Source organism: Sinocyclocheilus rhinocerous, unplaced genomic scaffold (assembly GCF_001515625.1).
Source record: "Sinocyclocheilus rhinocerous isolate Xijiao unplaced genomic scaffold, SAMN03320098_v1.1 scaffold28, whole genome shotgun sequence".
NCBI lineage: Eukaryota > Metazoa > Chordata > Actinopteri > Cypriniformes > Cyprinidae > Sinocyclocheilus > Sinocyclocheilus rhinocerous.
The window spans coordinates 1,792,335-1,809,598 of record NW_015652416.1 but is presented as its reverse complement, the minus strand read 5'-3'; the positions used below and the strand labels follow the sequence as shown (position 1 = coordinate 1,809,598).

General features: G+C 38.2%; 2 protein-coding genes across 2 annotated transcripts; one reads left to right on the top strand and one right to left on the bottom strand.

The window, feature by feature from the left end:
* Nucleotides 1–1,099: 1,099 nt before the first annotated feature.
* Nucleotides 1,100–6,877, top strand: LOC107715011 (melanocyte protein PMEL-like). The gene is given in 12 exon segments (XM_016521033.1): nt 1,100–1,176; nt 1,975–2,088; nt 2,827–2,973; nt 3,112–3,252; nt 3,330–3,491; nt 3,580–3,945; nt 5,106–5,297; nt 5,521–5,661; nt 5,735–5,840; nt 5,923–6,128; nt 6,232–6,322; nt 6,519–6,877. Coding segments are annotated over 12 exon segments (1,860 nt in total). The 5' UTR covers nt 1,100–1,121; the 3' UTR covers nt 6,658–6,877.
* Nucleotides 6,878–7,565: 688 nt separating this feature from the next.
* Nucleotides 7,566–11,314, bottom strand: LOC107715010 (tubulin alpha chain). The gene is made up of 4 exons (XM_016521032.1): nt 11,200–11,314; nt 9,020–9,242; nt 8,788–8,936; nt 7,566–8,710 (listed from the first exon to the last, which is right to left on the bottom strand). Exons 1-4 carry the CDS (start codon nt 11,200–11,202, stop codon nt 7,730–7,732), a joined length of 1,356 nt encoding a protein of 451 aa, XP_016376518.1. The 5' UTR covers nt 11,203–11,314; the 3' UTR covers nt 7,566–7,729.
* Nucleotides 11,315–17,264: the final 5,950 nt, after the last annotated feature.

Here is a 17,264-nt window from a genome sequence, read left to right as displayed (position 1 = left end):
ATAAAGCAGATTTCACCCCAAAATCAAAAGAAAAAATAGTAAATTATATTTTGCGTAAAAGTAATGAAGCAAAATTAATGTGCGATTAAGATGTTTTGCATTGTGCAATTACTTTTGATAATTAAGAGCATTTCCCCCCATCCTTAGTCAAATGCAAAAAAACATATATTACTCATATATCAAAGTAATTCACCGAACTACAGTGCAAAAACGAACCCGTTAACCTCTCTGCATTAGTATTCACAAAATGTAGATACTTCTTGCAGTATTTAGTGAATGAGCACTCGGACCTGAACAGACTCTATTGTTCTTGGAGTCAGCCATCCTTGGTCTCGCATGACTCTGATACTATACCAGCCGTCTACAGTATATCCAGCACAATTTCCCTCCATTTGCATATAACATTGTTTTTCACTCACATCTCAAAATTAGCATTCATGTTTATTTTTAGGACCAAATCTCAAAATGCATTTGTTAGGCTATTAAAAATGTTAAGATGTAGCAACAAAAAAAAACATAAGATGCTTATGGCCACTGACCCAATTAAGAAACAAAGCTTTCAAAAGCGTCAGATGTCCAGCCACACACAGGTCCACTGATGTAAGCATTCTCTCTAACTACGTTCCTCATTAAAATAAGCTCAGCCTGGAAAAGAGTTTGTAATCTCAATGTGACCCACAAAGTAAAAAAAAGATGGCAAATCAACCATTTTACACTATTAAAAACATCAATAAAGAAGTGATTCAGTGGTTATTTGCAGCACTACGGTTCAGAATTATTATATACTTTTTATATATATTTTTTCCATTTTTAATTGTTTTAAAATGTCTATGGTTCTTTGGATATTTTAACTAAAAATCAGGCTCTACAAACTGCACATGACTAATCAGGCCAATTAATAAATTAGTTTAATCAAATAGTATAATTAATAATTAATCGAATCTTAATCTGATAACTCTCTTGCGCAGCATCAACAGAATATTACACATTTATGTGTGTGCACGCATGCATGGTCTTAAGTGACGGGAGGAGCTTTCAGCCCCAGATGTAGGACGCGTCTATATAAAGAGCGATGCTTCTGAGGCTGGAAGTCGTTAAGGTGCCAACAACAAAGTGACACAATGAAGCTACTTTCAAGAATACTGATACTGACCTGTTTGTCTGTGGCTTTAACAAGTAAGTAAATGTTTCAATATTATATATTTATTGTGTTATGTAGCCTAATAATAACTGTATCCAATAGCCACAGCATCATATTCTTGTATATTGCATTTCACTAAACATATATTATGCTTAGTGCAGAGTTCTTTTAACTGCATTCAAAAGAACACTGGATGTCAGGAAAGTCCGTTAACGATAATAGTTTATTATTTCAGCTAAAACCTGCACTACTAAAATTCCTAAACCCTCAGGCAGATTTAATGATGCATGACAATGTCCTGATCTCCTTGACCTCCTTATAGTCATTCAAAGTTCAGTAACAATGTGGCACATGCACGAGAATGTCTGGGAATTTCCAAGATCAGTCGTAACATGCGTTAGCTAATCAGATCAAATAAGAAATAATACATTATATAACTTGAAAAAAATACAACATAGACCAAGTGCATTACTGTAATGGTTTTAATACCCATAATGCAATGGTTTTGACTGAGTTTCAACCGTTCATAATTGTAGCATTGCATTCTGATTTTGAGTTATGTTTAACCTATGTGCTCTAAAAGCAAGCCCCTGCTTTATGCAGTAAAGCGAAAGTATGGTCACATGGACAGCTGACCATCACATGCACAGGATTTGGGGTAACACTGCAGAAAGCGTGCTGAACGTTTGATCCGGTCACATGCCCCGCCTCTCAATCCCTTCACCAATTGTAGACTTCAAAGTTTGTGGAAAATTCCAGTGCCTTTACTCTCAAATTTACCGTTTTCGCTAAATAATTTTATTTCAATTTCCCTTTATTTTCCTCTGCATAAGGACAAGTCGACAGAAGCAACTCGAAATCCAGATTCAATCAATATCAGACATGGAATACAAAACGGTTTCCAGTGTGGAAAGATGGAGACCCACGCTAGAAAAACAGCTGGACAGGTAATAAAATGCAGTCATGAAAGAAGGAAAGAAAGAGCCAGATTTTCTACACTGTATGTTTGCATCAACATGTAAAAAAAAAAAGTAATATTTTCAACTGTAGTCTTAGCTCACTTTTTTCAGTAGCATTTCTGTAGCTCAAAGTCATGGGTTTGATTTAAAGGGAGTGCATGACCCGATCAATTTTTTTTTATCTTGAATACACTTTGATTAGTTTTTTTTATGAATTAATTAATTCATATTAATTATTTTTGATGAATAATTTGATGTACACTCTTAAAATAATGTTGTTCTATTGGCTTCTTTGGTTCCATGAAGAACCTTTAACATCCTTGGACAAAAAAAAAAAATCCTTAGTCAGAAAAGATTCTTTAGATTATTAAAATGTTCTTCACACTAAGAAAAATTGTTCTTTTAAGATCACTGAAAGGTTCTTTGGGTAACCCAAAACTTAAAACTAAATGTTCTTTATTTGCATATGGTTCCATGAAGAATCATTAGCATCCATGAAACCTTTCCATTGTACAAAAGGTTCTTTATATGCTAAAAAAAAAGGTTCTTCAGATTATTCAAATGCTCTCCACACTTCACACAGGTTCTTTTAAAAACCGTTCACTGAAAGGTTCTTCGAGGAACCCAAAATGGTTCTTCTATGGCATCACTACCCTTTATTTGTGTGTGTAGAGTATGGATAAAAGCATCAGTACATTAAAAAAGCATAAATGTACATTTCTACAGGTGGTCAACTGAAGTTTGATGTGGGAAATGATGCACCCACTTTGACTGGTGCCAAAATCACCTTCACCATTGACATTGTGTTCCCTCACAACCAGAAGGTCCTGCCAGATGGACAAGTTGTTTGGGCCAAAAACTGCACAATAAATGGTATGTTTCTGTCATCTTCATCTCACTCTATTACAAAGATGAAATCTATTTACATTCTGCTGCCAGCACTATGACCGGCAAATGTAGTTGTATTTAGCTTAAACATAATGCACAAATATGGCAACTTTTCTAATTTAGGCACACAGTTCCACAAGGATGAGCCTGTCTATCCTGAGGAGAACTCTGTAGATGAATGGAACGCTGTGTTCCCTAATTCTCCTCTCCTTTCTAGACAAGGGGACAAGCAACCTCCATATGTGCTTGTGTGGAAAACCTGGGGTAAGGAAAGAAGCACTTACTGTACTGTTATATGCAGTTATCTAACGTTCCTGACAATCCTCTATTGTGTTTGACAGGTAAATACTGGCAGGTGTGCGACGGCCCTTCCTCATCATTAACCATCGGAACTGATGACGTTCCTCTTGGCTCTTACATGATGGATGTTGTCATTTATCACTACAGGCAAAAAGAGAAATTCATCCCTATTGGATATGCATCCACACAGTTCAGTATCACCGGTAAGCATAACTCAATGTTAATCTTTTAATAACAAGTTATGGTTTTACGGTTTAAGTAATGCAATATATTTAATCCCTGTGTTTCTAGACCAGATTCCCTTTGCGGTTTCCCTAACGCAGGTGAATGACAAAGATGAAGGTGATCGGAAATTCATCCAGAACAGAGCAGTGGCCTTCAGCATCACCCTTCACGACCCCAGCCAATACCTGAGCAAATCAGACGTGACTTTTAACTGGAACTTCGGGGATGGCAGTGGCACTGTCATCTCCAGGGAACTCACCGTCACACATACCTACATTGCAGCTGGAGCTTTCAAGCCCCAAGTTGTCGTACAAGCAGCTATTCCGGATTCATCTTGTGCCACTCCACCAAACATTCCCACTGAGGCCCGTCCCACCACCAACACCCTCACCTCTGAGAGCCCCATCCGCCTGAATGAACGCATCACTGCAGGTGCACTGCATGGTTTGGCTGGTTACAGTTGTGAAAATAGTACAAAAGTTGCCTTATTACTAGAATTAACATTTATTTTTATTTTATTTTTTTGCAATTTTAAAACACATATTTAAAGGGATAGTTCACCCAAAAATTCTGTCATTAATTACTCACCCTCATGTCGTTCCAAACCCGTAAGATCTTCGTTCATCTTCGGAACACAATTTAAGATATTTTTGATGAAATCTGAGAGCTTTCAGACCCTCCCATAGACAACAAGGGTCCTTACACGATCAAGACACAGGAAAGTACCAAGATGATCGACAAAGTAGTCCCATGTGACATCAGTGGTTCAACTGTAATGTTACGACGCTACAAGAATAGTTTTTTGCGCTCTACTGCGTCACTTGTGGACGCGCGTTCATGGCAGTACCATGACGCGAGCGTGTTGACGTTGAACATTGACGTTGCCTTGTTTATACTCGGGCCCAGTAGCGCCATACGTATGTGTTCACAAGTGACGCAGTAGAGACGAAAATGTGGAATAAAGTCGTTATTTTTGTTTTCTTTGCGCAAAAAAGTATTCTCGTAGCGTCGTAACATTACAGTTGAACCACTGATATCACATGGACTAATTTGTCGATCATCTTGGTACTTTCCTGTGTCTTGATCGTGTATGGACCCTTGTTGTCTATGGGAGGGTCTGAAAGCTCTCAGATTTCGTCAAAAATATCTTAAATTGTGTTCCGAAGATGAACGAAGATTTTACGGGGTTTGGAACGACATGAGGGTGAGTAATTAATGACAGAATTTTCATTTTTGGGTGAACTATCCCTTTAAGGAGGGAGGGGTCTACTGAGTATTTTTGTCTTGTTTTCTAGTATAAATATCTACAAATTCTTGAATCAGGATGCATTTACTTGACAAGTAAAATGACTTAAGATATTATGTCTTGTTTTCTGAAAAACAATATCCAAATTTTTATCGTTTTTGCTTAAAACAAGTAAAAATATCTGCCAATGGGGCAAGAAAAATAAAAAATCTCTCTAACAACATTTGACTGTTTATTTGGCTATGCCTGTGTGAAATATTAGAGAGCATGACATAGAAAACAATCAAAGCTAATTCCAGCCAGAGTAGAAGTCACAGTACTTATCATTTACTTCATGATTCAACAGATCATGCTACTAGTAAGTCTTCAGCTCCCATTCAGAAATCCACACCTGCATCTACAATGAAAACTATTCAACCAGCACCTACAAATGGAGTTCCAACAAGATCCAGCCTTGAGAAGGTCTTTGATCTTAGATCTGCATCTGAGATGTCTGAAACCATGAATACTGCAACAAAGACAACACTGAGGGCAACTGGTGAGTTGCAGTTACGAGATATTTTGAATGTCAGTTAATATAATTCATATAAATTATATACTATGTAAATGCATTTATGTAAAAATGTTAATTAACTTTATATATTATTAAAAACAAAACCAGAAAACATGAATACTGTGTGTGTGTGTATATATATATATATATATATAATACAAAAATAATATATTAATATAAATTTAAACACACATTTCCGAAACACCAGCCGCTGACAGGGAGGCGACGGCGGAGGAAGACTACATTGAAAACCAGGCCCATGTATCCATAATAAAGCGTCCGGCTCCAAACACAAATGACTGCGTGATTTACCGCTATGGATCCTTCTCAGCTAATATTGAGATTATTGGTGAGATTCCTCCCTTCAACAGCATTCAATTTTATGTTTTATATTGAAGAGTAATGTAAGTTTGTGTTCTCAGAGGGCATTGAGAGTGTGCAGATCGTCCAGGTGGCTGTACCTGATGGTTTTCTGCTAACAGAAATGGAGCAGAATGCTGTTGATTTCACTGTTTCCTGCCAAGGAAGGTGAGATCTGGCAAAAAAAATTTAGCTGGAACCACAGAATACAGCCTGATGGAGAATTCACGACCTTACCTCCTCTTTCTAGCCTCCCCACTGAAGTGTGCACTGTAGTATCAGATGCTGATTGCCATGTGCCAGTTACGACCATCTGCAATGCTGTTAGCCCCTCCTCAGACTGCCAACTTATCCTTCGACACTACTTCAATGACTCTGGGATCTTCTGTGTCAACGTGTCAATGACAAATGATGTCAGTTTGGAATTCACAAATGCTAGGGTTAATATTAACATAGGTGAGTTCATTTATTTACGGTTGAAACATAAAGCATGGTGCTCCAAAATGATAGCAGTGCTGTTCATTCATCTTACATGTCTCTATTTCTCTGCAACATTTAGAAGGTTCCAGGTTGACATCTGCAGGTGCCGCTGCCCTTTTGTCCATCCTGACCATCATATCAGCAATAGGTGCTGTGGCTTTTGCATATAAGTAAGTCATTCCAATACAGCATAATATCCATGCACTGATTTAGTCAGCTGGCATGAATTATTCATGAATTATAATTAATTTTTCAACCTGCTCCTCTAGATTTCCTAAAGTTTAATCAGTAATCAAATTATTGTGAACATTAACTGGTAAAACTGGTTGGAAAGCACTAACTGGCCTTGGTTTTGCAACTTTCTAGGCGTCTTAAAGGGTATCAAAGGCTGACTGAGGATGCTGCTGCATGCCAATCCAAAGACACTGGCATGAGCTCAATGCCAGTGCTCTTCTGGAGCCTGATGAAACAGCAGACGGTAGATCAGAAAAAAGGAGTAGTGTAAATTTTCCTTTAAAACCTTCAAAATTCAAATTTAAAGTTACATTAGCACTATGTTGAATAGCGTAAAAGCATCTAACCCTTTTTTTTTACTCTTTAAATATTTGAATTGAGATTTTGTATACTTTTATACACATATTTGAACCCAAATCCTTTTTCTACAAAGGCATGTTTTTAATTACATTACATAGAATTCTGTACTGTAATTTTAATTTGAAGAAAAAAAAATTGGCCAACAAGCATTTTTCAAGCAATTGAATAAAATATCACAAAAGCTGCTATTACTTTCTGGCCTTTTTTCATCTTAGACATTGGTGGCAGATTTTCTGGATTATATATACAGTGTTGGGGAAAGTTACTTTTAAAAGTAATGCATTACAATATTGCATTACTCCCTAAAAAAAGTAACTAATTACGTTACTTTTTTATGGAAAGTAATGCGTTATATTACTTTTGTGTTACTTTTTAAATATAAGCAGGGCTTGATTTGTTTTTAATATAAGAAGTTCTATTTATATAAAAGCCCTTTCACACCAAAAAGTGTAATGAATAAACCTCAGGCTGAAGCAAAAGTAAATTCACGTCTGTACAGTAGAACGCAGGAGAAGAAACACTCTTCAGCAATAAAAAAACAAAGCACAATTGTTAATTTCTCTAGCATACCACTGCTGTAACTCATTTGCACCTCCCTAAAAAACAATAATGCCCTAAATACCGACTGCTGAGTGACTACTAATCTACTTTTCCTTCAGCCGAAGTGGTTGGAAGCCAAACCTGTCAAAGGCCATCAGTTGACCTGTGGAAACTGGTTAGTCAGCAGATTACTTCTCTTGAATGCCTGGAATTACTTAAAACCGTCAGCTTATATTAACATCCACAAGAAAGATTTTTAAAGAACTGCACACAGACAGATTTTTTTTTACATCACCATCAATTTATTCAGTCAAAATTTGGCAAATAAATTCCACAAATAACAACTTATCAAGAATGTGTCTAACATTTAGGAGTAGACTTTACACTTGATACCTCATGTATATCGTGTGTAAATTACCGGTCTACTGTTTTTAGTGAACATTTTAATACTCCTCGCCCTCCTCTTCTCCCTCACCCTCAACAGAATCAACGCCGACCTCCTCATAATCTTTCTCCAGGGCAGCCATGTCCTCTCTGGCCTCTGAGAACTCGCCCTCCTCCATACCCTCACCCACATACCAGTGCACAAAGGCACGCTTGGCGTACATCAGATCGAACTTATGATCGAGACGAGCCCAGGCCTCAGCAATAGCTGTGGTGTTGCTCAGCATGCACACGGCCCTCTGCACTTTAGCCAGATCACCACCTGGAACCACAGTGGGAGGCTGGTAGTTGATGCCAACCTTGAAACCAGTGGGACACCAGTCCACAAACTGGATGGTGCGCTTGGTCTTGATGGTGGCGATTGCGGCGTTCACGTCTTTGGGCACCACGTCACCACGGTACAGCAGGCAGCAAGCCATGTACTTGCCGTGACGCGGATCGCATTTCACCATCTGATTGGCTGGCTCGAAGCAAGCATTAGTGATTTCAGACACAGAGAGCTGCTCATGGTAAGCCTTCTCTGCGGAGATCACTGGGGCATAGGTAGCCAATGGGAAGTGGATACGAGGATAGGGCACCAAGTTGGTCTGGAACTCGGTGAGATCGACATTGAGGGCACCATCAAACCTGAGGGAGGCTGTGATGGAGGACACAATCTGACTGATCAGCCTGTTGAGGTTGGTGTAAGTCGGACGCTCAATGTCGAGGTTCCTACGGCAGATATCGTAAATGGCCTCATTGTCTACCATGAAGGCGCAGTCAGAGTGCTCTAGGGTAGTGTGGGTGGTCAGGATGGAGTTGTAAGGCTCTACCACAGCGGTGGAGATCTGAGGAGCGGGGTAGATGGAGAACTCCAGCTTGGACTTCTTGCCATAGTCCACAGACAGACGCTCCATCAGCAGAGAGGTGAAGCCAGAACCGGTTCCACCACCAAAGCTGTGGAACACCAGGAAACCCTGGAGACCTGTGCACTGGTCAGCCTGAAAAGAAACAGTTTGGAAATTAACCCAACATAATATATAATTCATTTTATGTTCATTTATTTACAACTACCTACCAGTTTGCGAATCCTGTCCAGCACCAGGTCAATAATTTCCTTTCCAATAGTGTAGTGACCACGGGCGTAGTTATTGGCAGCATCTTCCTTTCCAGTGATGAGCTGCTCAGGGTGAAACAGCTGACGGTATGTACCAGTGCGCACCTCATCTGGAAAGATGGTCAATGTATAGCGAACGGAGCGCTTTGACATACAGAATTATCATCACTAAAATTAAGTCCCATCCTCTTACCAATGACAGTGGGCTCCAGGTCTACAAACACAGCCCTGGGGACGTGCTTTCCAGCTCCGGTCTCACTGAAGAAGGTGTTGAAGGAGTCATCACCTCCTCCAATGGTCTTGTCGCTGGGCATCTGCCCATCTGGCTGGATGCCGTGTTCAAGACAATAGAGTTCCCAGCAGGCATTGCCGATCTGGACTCCAGCTTGACCAACGTGGATAGAGATGCACTCACGCTGTGCAAAGGAATGGGAAAATCTTTTTTATTAGGTTGTTGGCTCTCAAAACATACACAAAGGCTTCTTTTGCACCATCATTCTGTTAACATTTGCATGTGTTTAATATTTTGGGTATAACAATAGACACAAAACTGACATTGCTTCAGAAATGTACCATAAACGTCTAAAAGTCTTTCTTTGGAATCATAAATGCATTGTAAACACCTGCAAAATGATATTTATCTTAAGGACAGACATACAAGAAGTGAACTGGCATGATAAAGATTTAGTAGGTTACCAAAAAGGAAGAACAAAGAAAGCAGTCAGTTCTCTTTATTCAAAGGGAATGAGGCAGCAGAATGGGAACAAGGCAGATGCCCCACCCACATAGTACAGGCTTGCCAGACCGTGCCTGACTAGCCGTTGAAAGAGAACAATAAAAATGTTGACAGAAATCCACCTTTTCCCATTTATGTCATCTCAACGGTCTACATAAGACTATGGATTTCAATAAAGGAACAATATTTATTTTAAGTAGGTTTTTAGAAGCAGAAACTGAATTTTCTCAATGGCTGTAACACCATTTGAAGGGAATCCAGAATGTTGCTTGATGAATATGGGTTTTTAAATTAACATTTTTCTTTATTTTCATATTTGGTCACCACTAATATTTAGATGCACTGTTCCCTAAGAGACAGCGTGATGAAAAAAGACAGGTCCCAGAAATTGAATAAAAACTAATTTTGCAAAATAATGAAATGCATGAAAGCATTTAATGTAAAATCTCAATGGAGACAATAACAGCTGGAACAGAACAGGAATAGAAATCCAATCATCTGCTGCACAGGCCAGACATGAGCTTCTGCAGACAGCTGCAGTCCCCACCCAGTTTACTTCTCATGTGGATGGGAGGAGGGGTGGATGCAAATTTCAAGAACATTCTATGTCAATCTCTGATGACAGAGAGCTTGTGACAAAAAAAATCCATCTGTGCATTTTTTTTTTAAGATATTAAGTCACGTTTATTAACTATAATACATTGTGATTTTAATTAAGCTGCCATTTTTTATTTAATATTAATATTATATTATTATATCGTGTATATATAGCCTAATATCTGAGATAGAGATAATGCATACTATTTTGGCTATAATTTCCAACCCGATCTCATGAAAGTGCGTATAAATAGTAGGCCAAATAAAAACGAAAACTCGTGGTATTGATACGCAAAAATGGACTTTGGCGTGTATATGCTACGCGACGGGTAGGTTTAGGGTTGTGGGGTATATGCGTATCACATGCACGCCAACAAATTTCGTATCATATGCACGCCAAAGTCCATTTTTGCGTATCAATACCACGAGTTTTCGTTTTTATTTGGCGTACTATACGCATTTTCATGAGACCGGGCTCATAATTTCACATGCATATGTCAAAAAATATTTCATGTAAGGTGGTTTTGGAGATGCACCTTCAAAACAGGTGTACTACTAAATGTAATTGATGTGAAATGTTTCACTGTGTAATAATGTGCATCATTAAAAACTCACGATCGTGTCATTTATAAAAGCATTTGAAAAACAACGCATATTTTCAAACATATTCTGAAGGCACCGTTATGGATGGGTGAATGAATGAATGGATTGATGGATGGATGAATATAATCCTGTAGGCGTTTGCAAAGGCATTTATAAACTGAATGCATGTAGTACGAATAGTATTTTTAAATGTATCATTCTGTGCATTACAATACCTAAGATTACTTGTTAAAAAAAATCTTTCGCGGCGTTACGTTGTTGCAATGTCGCGAGTTTACCTCCATTTTAAGCAAAGGACGCGCGCTGAATGACCAAGAAAAGCAGCTCGAGCTGCTTTGAAAAAATAACAGACAAGGATTGAAGGACACGCACATTTATGGCCAAGAACCTTTGGCACGTCGTTAATTTGAAAAGCAAAGAAAAAATATTCTACTCACCATTGTTCTGGAGGGGATGGAGCGATGAGGCGAATATCAACAGGCAGGAAATTTCTTTATTGTTGGGAGTATACTGTGAGTACACTGTCCAAGATTGAGGCAGTCAGTTGAGGATGAAGAGGAGGAGGAGCTAGAAAGAGCCTGACGTCGAAACGAGGAAGGGAGATCAAACGCAGCCGGTAGTGACCGATATAAATCAGTGCAATGCACATCTGATGTCTCTTTATTTGTCGTTTTGGTATTCATCCCATAATGTGATGGATATTGAAACCTGTTGTCATCTTTACGTTTGTACACGTTTCCTTTCACGCAAGCAATCAAAACACACGAAACAAAAGGGTCTACTTTTATTTGTGTGCACTCACAATATCAACAAAACGTTGTGCTTTTATAAAATAAAGAAAACAAACATGATGTGCTTTCTGCCGTCTAGTCTTGAGCGCTTCACAAAAATGAACCGAAACTCAGCGAATACATGCCTCACAGACATGATAAATATATCTATAGAAAGCTTTAAATTACTACCTAAAACAAATCGAAAACAAAAACTCTTTCATTATCATAATCATAATCCGTAAAGATGCACTTCTCTCTAAAGTCTCGTCTAATGAAGAGGTGGCGAGTCAGGATCGGCAACTTCATCCTTGTGACACCGACTCAGAACTATTTATTAGTAAATAATTCAAATATCTCCTTCCTCTTTCCCCCTGACACATTTATGGTAATTACTTTTGCCGATGCTTTGCGGCGAGCTTAAGCCTATTGCGTGCATATGAACGGAGAACTGTTCAGCTGCGCTGACTGCACGCACCATAGGCTACATGCTGCTGCTGGCGGGACAATAAACACCGTGAGCAGCTCTTATAGTCGCGGTAGCACGGTCTAGTCTTGTTTCCACCAGCGCGGCAATTTTGTCATCACTAATTGATGGATGTCTAAAATATAAAAATAAGGAGAAGCCTAAAACAGGCCCGAGGCCCGCGTCTGAACTATGACGTGAAAATTGGCCCGAAGGGGCGTAAAAAAGTCGGGGCCCGTTGGGCCCGGGCTGAAATGCAGGGCTCTACTCCATTCACCCTGTGGGACCCCTCTCTCGATACACTGGTTATGCTTTTGCCTCCTCTGCCGCCTTTTTAAAATAGGTGCAGCGCGTCCTCGCGGTGCTGTAGATAAGAAAATGCATGATCTGGAGCAGAGCAGAACGCGGGACCCGAGCGTTTTTGAGCTTGCGCAATTTAGGAATGAACTGAAAAAGTTGGCGCACACACACATAAACACGCACGTTAAACATAAAAAAGAGGACAAATCTATCAGGCAGCCTGAATCGAAAAAAGAGGAGGAAAAGAGGAAACAGGGCAACGGTAAGCATAGGCACCAATTTATGTTTCTGCCCACACTCTATTCCACTCCAAACCAAATATAAAACATTTTATTTATCATTGTTTCCATGAGCAAATGATAACGGGCTATAGTTGTCATGCAACAACTGTGCCTTAAATATTTTAACATTCCCATTTTTACAGCCTAATTAATTAAAAATGATAAATATTTTTTTCTCCGTTCGATATTGTGCTTGAATTCATTAGGCTACACAAAATATATTATTCGTGTCTCGCGAAGAGAAACGCACAGACTACAAATACACAACTAAACAAACCATTCTTTTCATGAGCTTCGCCGCAAACTCGTTCACTTGCTGATATACATAAATTAATTCAATAAATACCTATTTAGGCACTTAATTCAAATAACTATTAGGCTAAATAATAAAATAAATAACGAGAATTCACTGACCAAAATCAGCTTGAAAATGCTAACAAAGATGGATCCGTAATTGAAAGGTACTCTGTTATTTCATCAGTCAGTCATGGAAGTCTGGTGGTTGATGGGCTTCTGGCAACATTCATTTCAGGAGAGAAGACAATTTTATAGATTTGAGTGCACAGGTTTGAGCGTGCACATCCGAGTGAGAGAGAGCGCGCGTCCTGTTTTGTGCATTATATAGGCTACTGTTAGATGTGTTTTGTCCACATTTCATATGTTGTATAATTATATCACTAGGTAACAAAGATACATTAACAAAAACAAATAGGCACTTAATTCAAATAACTATTAGGCTAAATAATAAAATAAATAACGAGAATTCACTGACCAAAATCAGCTTGAAAATGCTAACAAAGATAGATCCGTAATTTAAAGGTACTCTGTTATTTCATCAGTCAGTCATGAAAGTCTGGTGGTTGATGGGCTTCTGGCAACATTCATTTCAGGAGAGAAGACAATTTTATAGATTTGAGTGCACAGGTTTGAGCGTGCACATCCGAGTGAGAGAGCGCGCGTCTTGTTTTGTGCATTATATACTGTTAGATGTGTTTTGTCCACATTTCATATGTTGTATAATTATATCACTAGGTAACAAAGATACATTCAAAAAATATATATCTTTTAGAAGGGTCTCACTGATTAATTTTGCCTGCATGGGGCCCCCACTTCATGTAGGTACTGGGAGGGTCAGAGAGCTCTCAGAATAGGGGTGGGCGATATGACCAAAATCTTATATCACGATATGACTCATTTTATATCACGATAACGATATATATCACAATATAGTTATTTTTTTCTTTTAAAAAGGTTTTTTATGATATTAAAATCTTTGATACCATAGAATTTTCATAATCCTTGTCACCAATGTCAATATCAAACTAATACAAGCCTTTTAAAAAAACCTCAAGCTCACTGAAGATAAATAAACAGTCAGTGATGAAATAAGGATAAGAAACTAATTGCAAGCAATAGGACAAAAAACTACAATAACTAAGAAACGCTACATACATTGTGTAAATTAATTAGTCTTCAGTTAATTGTATCTATCTATCTATCTATCTATAGATAGATAGATCGATAGAATTAACAAGTGTATTATGTATTCTATACATATATATAAATATATCATTATTTTTTAATTTCTTCTTATTAAAGTTACAAAAGTGATTTAATCAAGAGCAGTGAGAGAAAATCTCACTGTTGTTTGATTAATATGAATGGCAGACAGGACGAATATTAGACAGCTCTGGATCCAATATACTGTTATATATGCGTTTTCTTTTTCAGCTGTTTACTCTCTCTTAAGACCTAAATCAATGTGTTTATAATGATACTTGCAAAGACTGGGATTCTGACGCATATAAGTGTGTTTATGTACTCTTTCAAAGCCAATAAAGTGGCAAAAAAATGCGCGCTCCTCTCACACAGAAACAGAGACGGCGCACGCATATAGCTCTGTTGTTTGTGTTTCAACGGCTTAAAATCGGTTGTTTTAAAACTGCAGTGCTAAAAACCGCGTATCCATGCTACAGATGGCTAGCTCCTCGTTTTGTCCTGGCTGGTCGTTTGATCTCCACCTGCTTCTGTCTCCCCTTCACACGGTGGTGGCGTGTAAGATCGCAGTCATCCAAATGATGAAAACATATTACCGTAAACAATGTATTTTGTGACACCACGAAATAAACGATAGAGCATAATATGAAACGATATACTTTTTATTTCGTCCATCTGATATATATATATCGTTATATCGCACAGCCCTATCTCAGAATGCATCAAAAATATCTTAATTTGTGTTCCTGAAGATGAACGGAGGTCCTACGGATTTTGAACAACATGAGGGTGAGTAATTAATGACAGAATTTTCATTTTTGGGTGAACTATCCCTTTAAGCATTAGAAGTGCTGAATGAAAAAATATCACAGGAACTGTAGGAAATACACTTGTATTTCCTAAAAACTGCATTAATTTAACCTTTCATTTCTCTCCAATGTGTTATTGAACCTGTAATCAATGATTATATGAAAATGGCCTGAGGTTTTCTGTAGTTTACTGTAGATATATTGTAAATGATATAATGAAATTGAGTATGATGTAGGCCTACACAGTAGTGCCATTTACTACTGAACAGCATAGCCTGCGACTCTGACAAAATAAAATTACATGAAGCTGATTCAGTCATTAAGTATAGCTGAGGTCAAATTTGTGACTAATACTGAATAATTGTAGCTGGTTTGAGACACCAGCACAAACCAGCTAAAACCGGGTTCAACTGTTTTTGTCATCAGGGGCCACATGAAGCACACTTTTAGGATACCTGACATTTTTTTTACAGTGTTGAGTTTGTGAACACTGCGCTTTAAAGTATAAAATATCTGAATGCAGATACAATCACACAGTAGATGCTATCAGACTGGGCCTATAGTGTTGCATGGTACCATGAACCCCCCTCCCACTGTCCTCCTTGCTATCTCTCTCCTCCCTCTGTGTCCTAGATTTTGTTGAAATGATGTCATCGTGTTTGTCACGTGAACGACTTGACTCTTTTTTTTTTCCTGCTCTGTCAGTGTCAGTGAGCTGTTCACATGTGTAACCGGGTTTCTGCCAAACTGGAAGCCTGTTTGTGTGTGTTTAAACATACCCGTGACTGCACATTCCTAATTGCAGGGTCTGGATGTCTGAGCACAACGATTGGTTTGAGACTCCTACTTACTTCCCCAAGTCAGCTCTGGTATTTTAGGCAGTTTGTTGAGTCTTTCAGACTCCTGTTTCCTTAGCTTACATGTTTAAATAATAACCTTTAACTAAAATAACCAGACTTTCATAGAATCGCATATTGTTTATCCAATCACAAGTGTGCTTGTTTACAACATAGCAAAAATCTCAAATGATTCAAGCTTAGTATTCCAACGGAAGTGTCCTACTGGCTGGAATACTGTTGGGAATTTTCACAGCTGCTGCTATGAGAATAGGATGGGAGGGACAGGTCTGTGTGCAGTTGCCAGTGGTGAGCAAACTTTAAATATAAACCACACAACCTTTTTGGTATTCTGCCATTGACTGTGTACTTAATGTCAGTCTGTAACCCATATTAAATGAGTAATGGACTTTTTTACATCATCTAAATCAGGGGTGGGCAAACTTGGCCCTTCCAGGTCACTTTCCTTCAGAGTTTAGCTCCAACTCTAGTCAAACACACCTGAACCAGCTAATCATTGTCTTCAAGACTACTAGAAAGCTACAGGCAGGTGAGTTTTATCAGGGTTGGATCAAATCTCTGCAGGAAAGTGGCCTGGAAGGGCCAAGTTTGCCCATCTAAATGCTTGCAGTGCTTTACGAATATATATAGCATTGCTCATTTAAAAGAAACCTCCAAATTTTTAAAGTAGTATTTTATAATAACAGGTGTTGCGCCTTTTTATTTTTATTTTTTTTAATCTGTCTAATTCATTTATTCAAAATCTATTTTTCAGATGTCAAAATGTCTCAAGTGTAGATAGTAGATAACATCTGGAAGTAGTTAAGGCAGAAGGGAAGCTCTGAATCTAAATTATAAGATAATCGCATCATGTCCTTCAGACTTTGCATACCACTTTGCATATCAGTATTTGTTATATCTTGTTCTCTTCCTGTTGTAACCGCTTGTACCTGCAGGATAGCTGTAGTCTGTTTTAGGCCTGCGCCACTGACAATATTGATTTTTGGGCCTTGTCTTAATGGGTTGTGCACTGCAGTGAGCATAATCAGAGATTATGCTGAAAAAAACTACAGGGATGTAATCTGTTTTTGAGCAGTTGATTGATCTGGCATTAAGCATACAAAATTGCAAAATGAAAGGGCTAACATGCAAGAATGTTCATTGCTCATATACATGCAGACATACATACACACACACACACAAATATATCTTTATATATATATATATATATATATAAAGAAAAGTTAAAAGTTATCAAATATATACATAACATTATATATTATGAACACAAATGTTTATATAATTTAAGACTACAGTGAATTCCTAAGGAATATGTAAGCGTTATTATTCTAAACATGTCTGAGGAGCTATATGAGACCTATAGGCTTATTGTCTTCACTGCTGAACTGTTGTTAGCAACCAGACTATAAACAGTCAAATGAAAGCTCATGCATGAAAACAAGGAAAGGGAAGAGAAAGAGAGAGAAGAGGGGGGAAAGGACATTTAGGAATGAACTGGTTTTAACCAAACTGTAATATAGGC

What these genes read in the sequence shown, in the direction of transcription:
- LOC107715010 (XM_016521032.1), bottom strand. An exon ending in CCTGGAGCCCACTGTCATTG is followed by an intron (nt 8,937 to 9,019) that starts GTAAGAGGATGG and finishes CCATCTTTCCAG; the next exon opens with ATGAGGTGCGCACTGGTACA. An exon ending in TGGACAGGATTCGCAAACTG is followed by an intron (nt 8,711 to 8,787) that starts GTAGGTAGTTGT and finishes GTTTCTTTTCAG; the next exon opens with GCTGACCAGTGCACAGGTCT.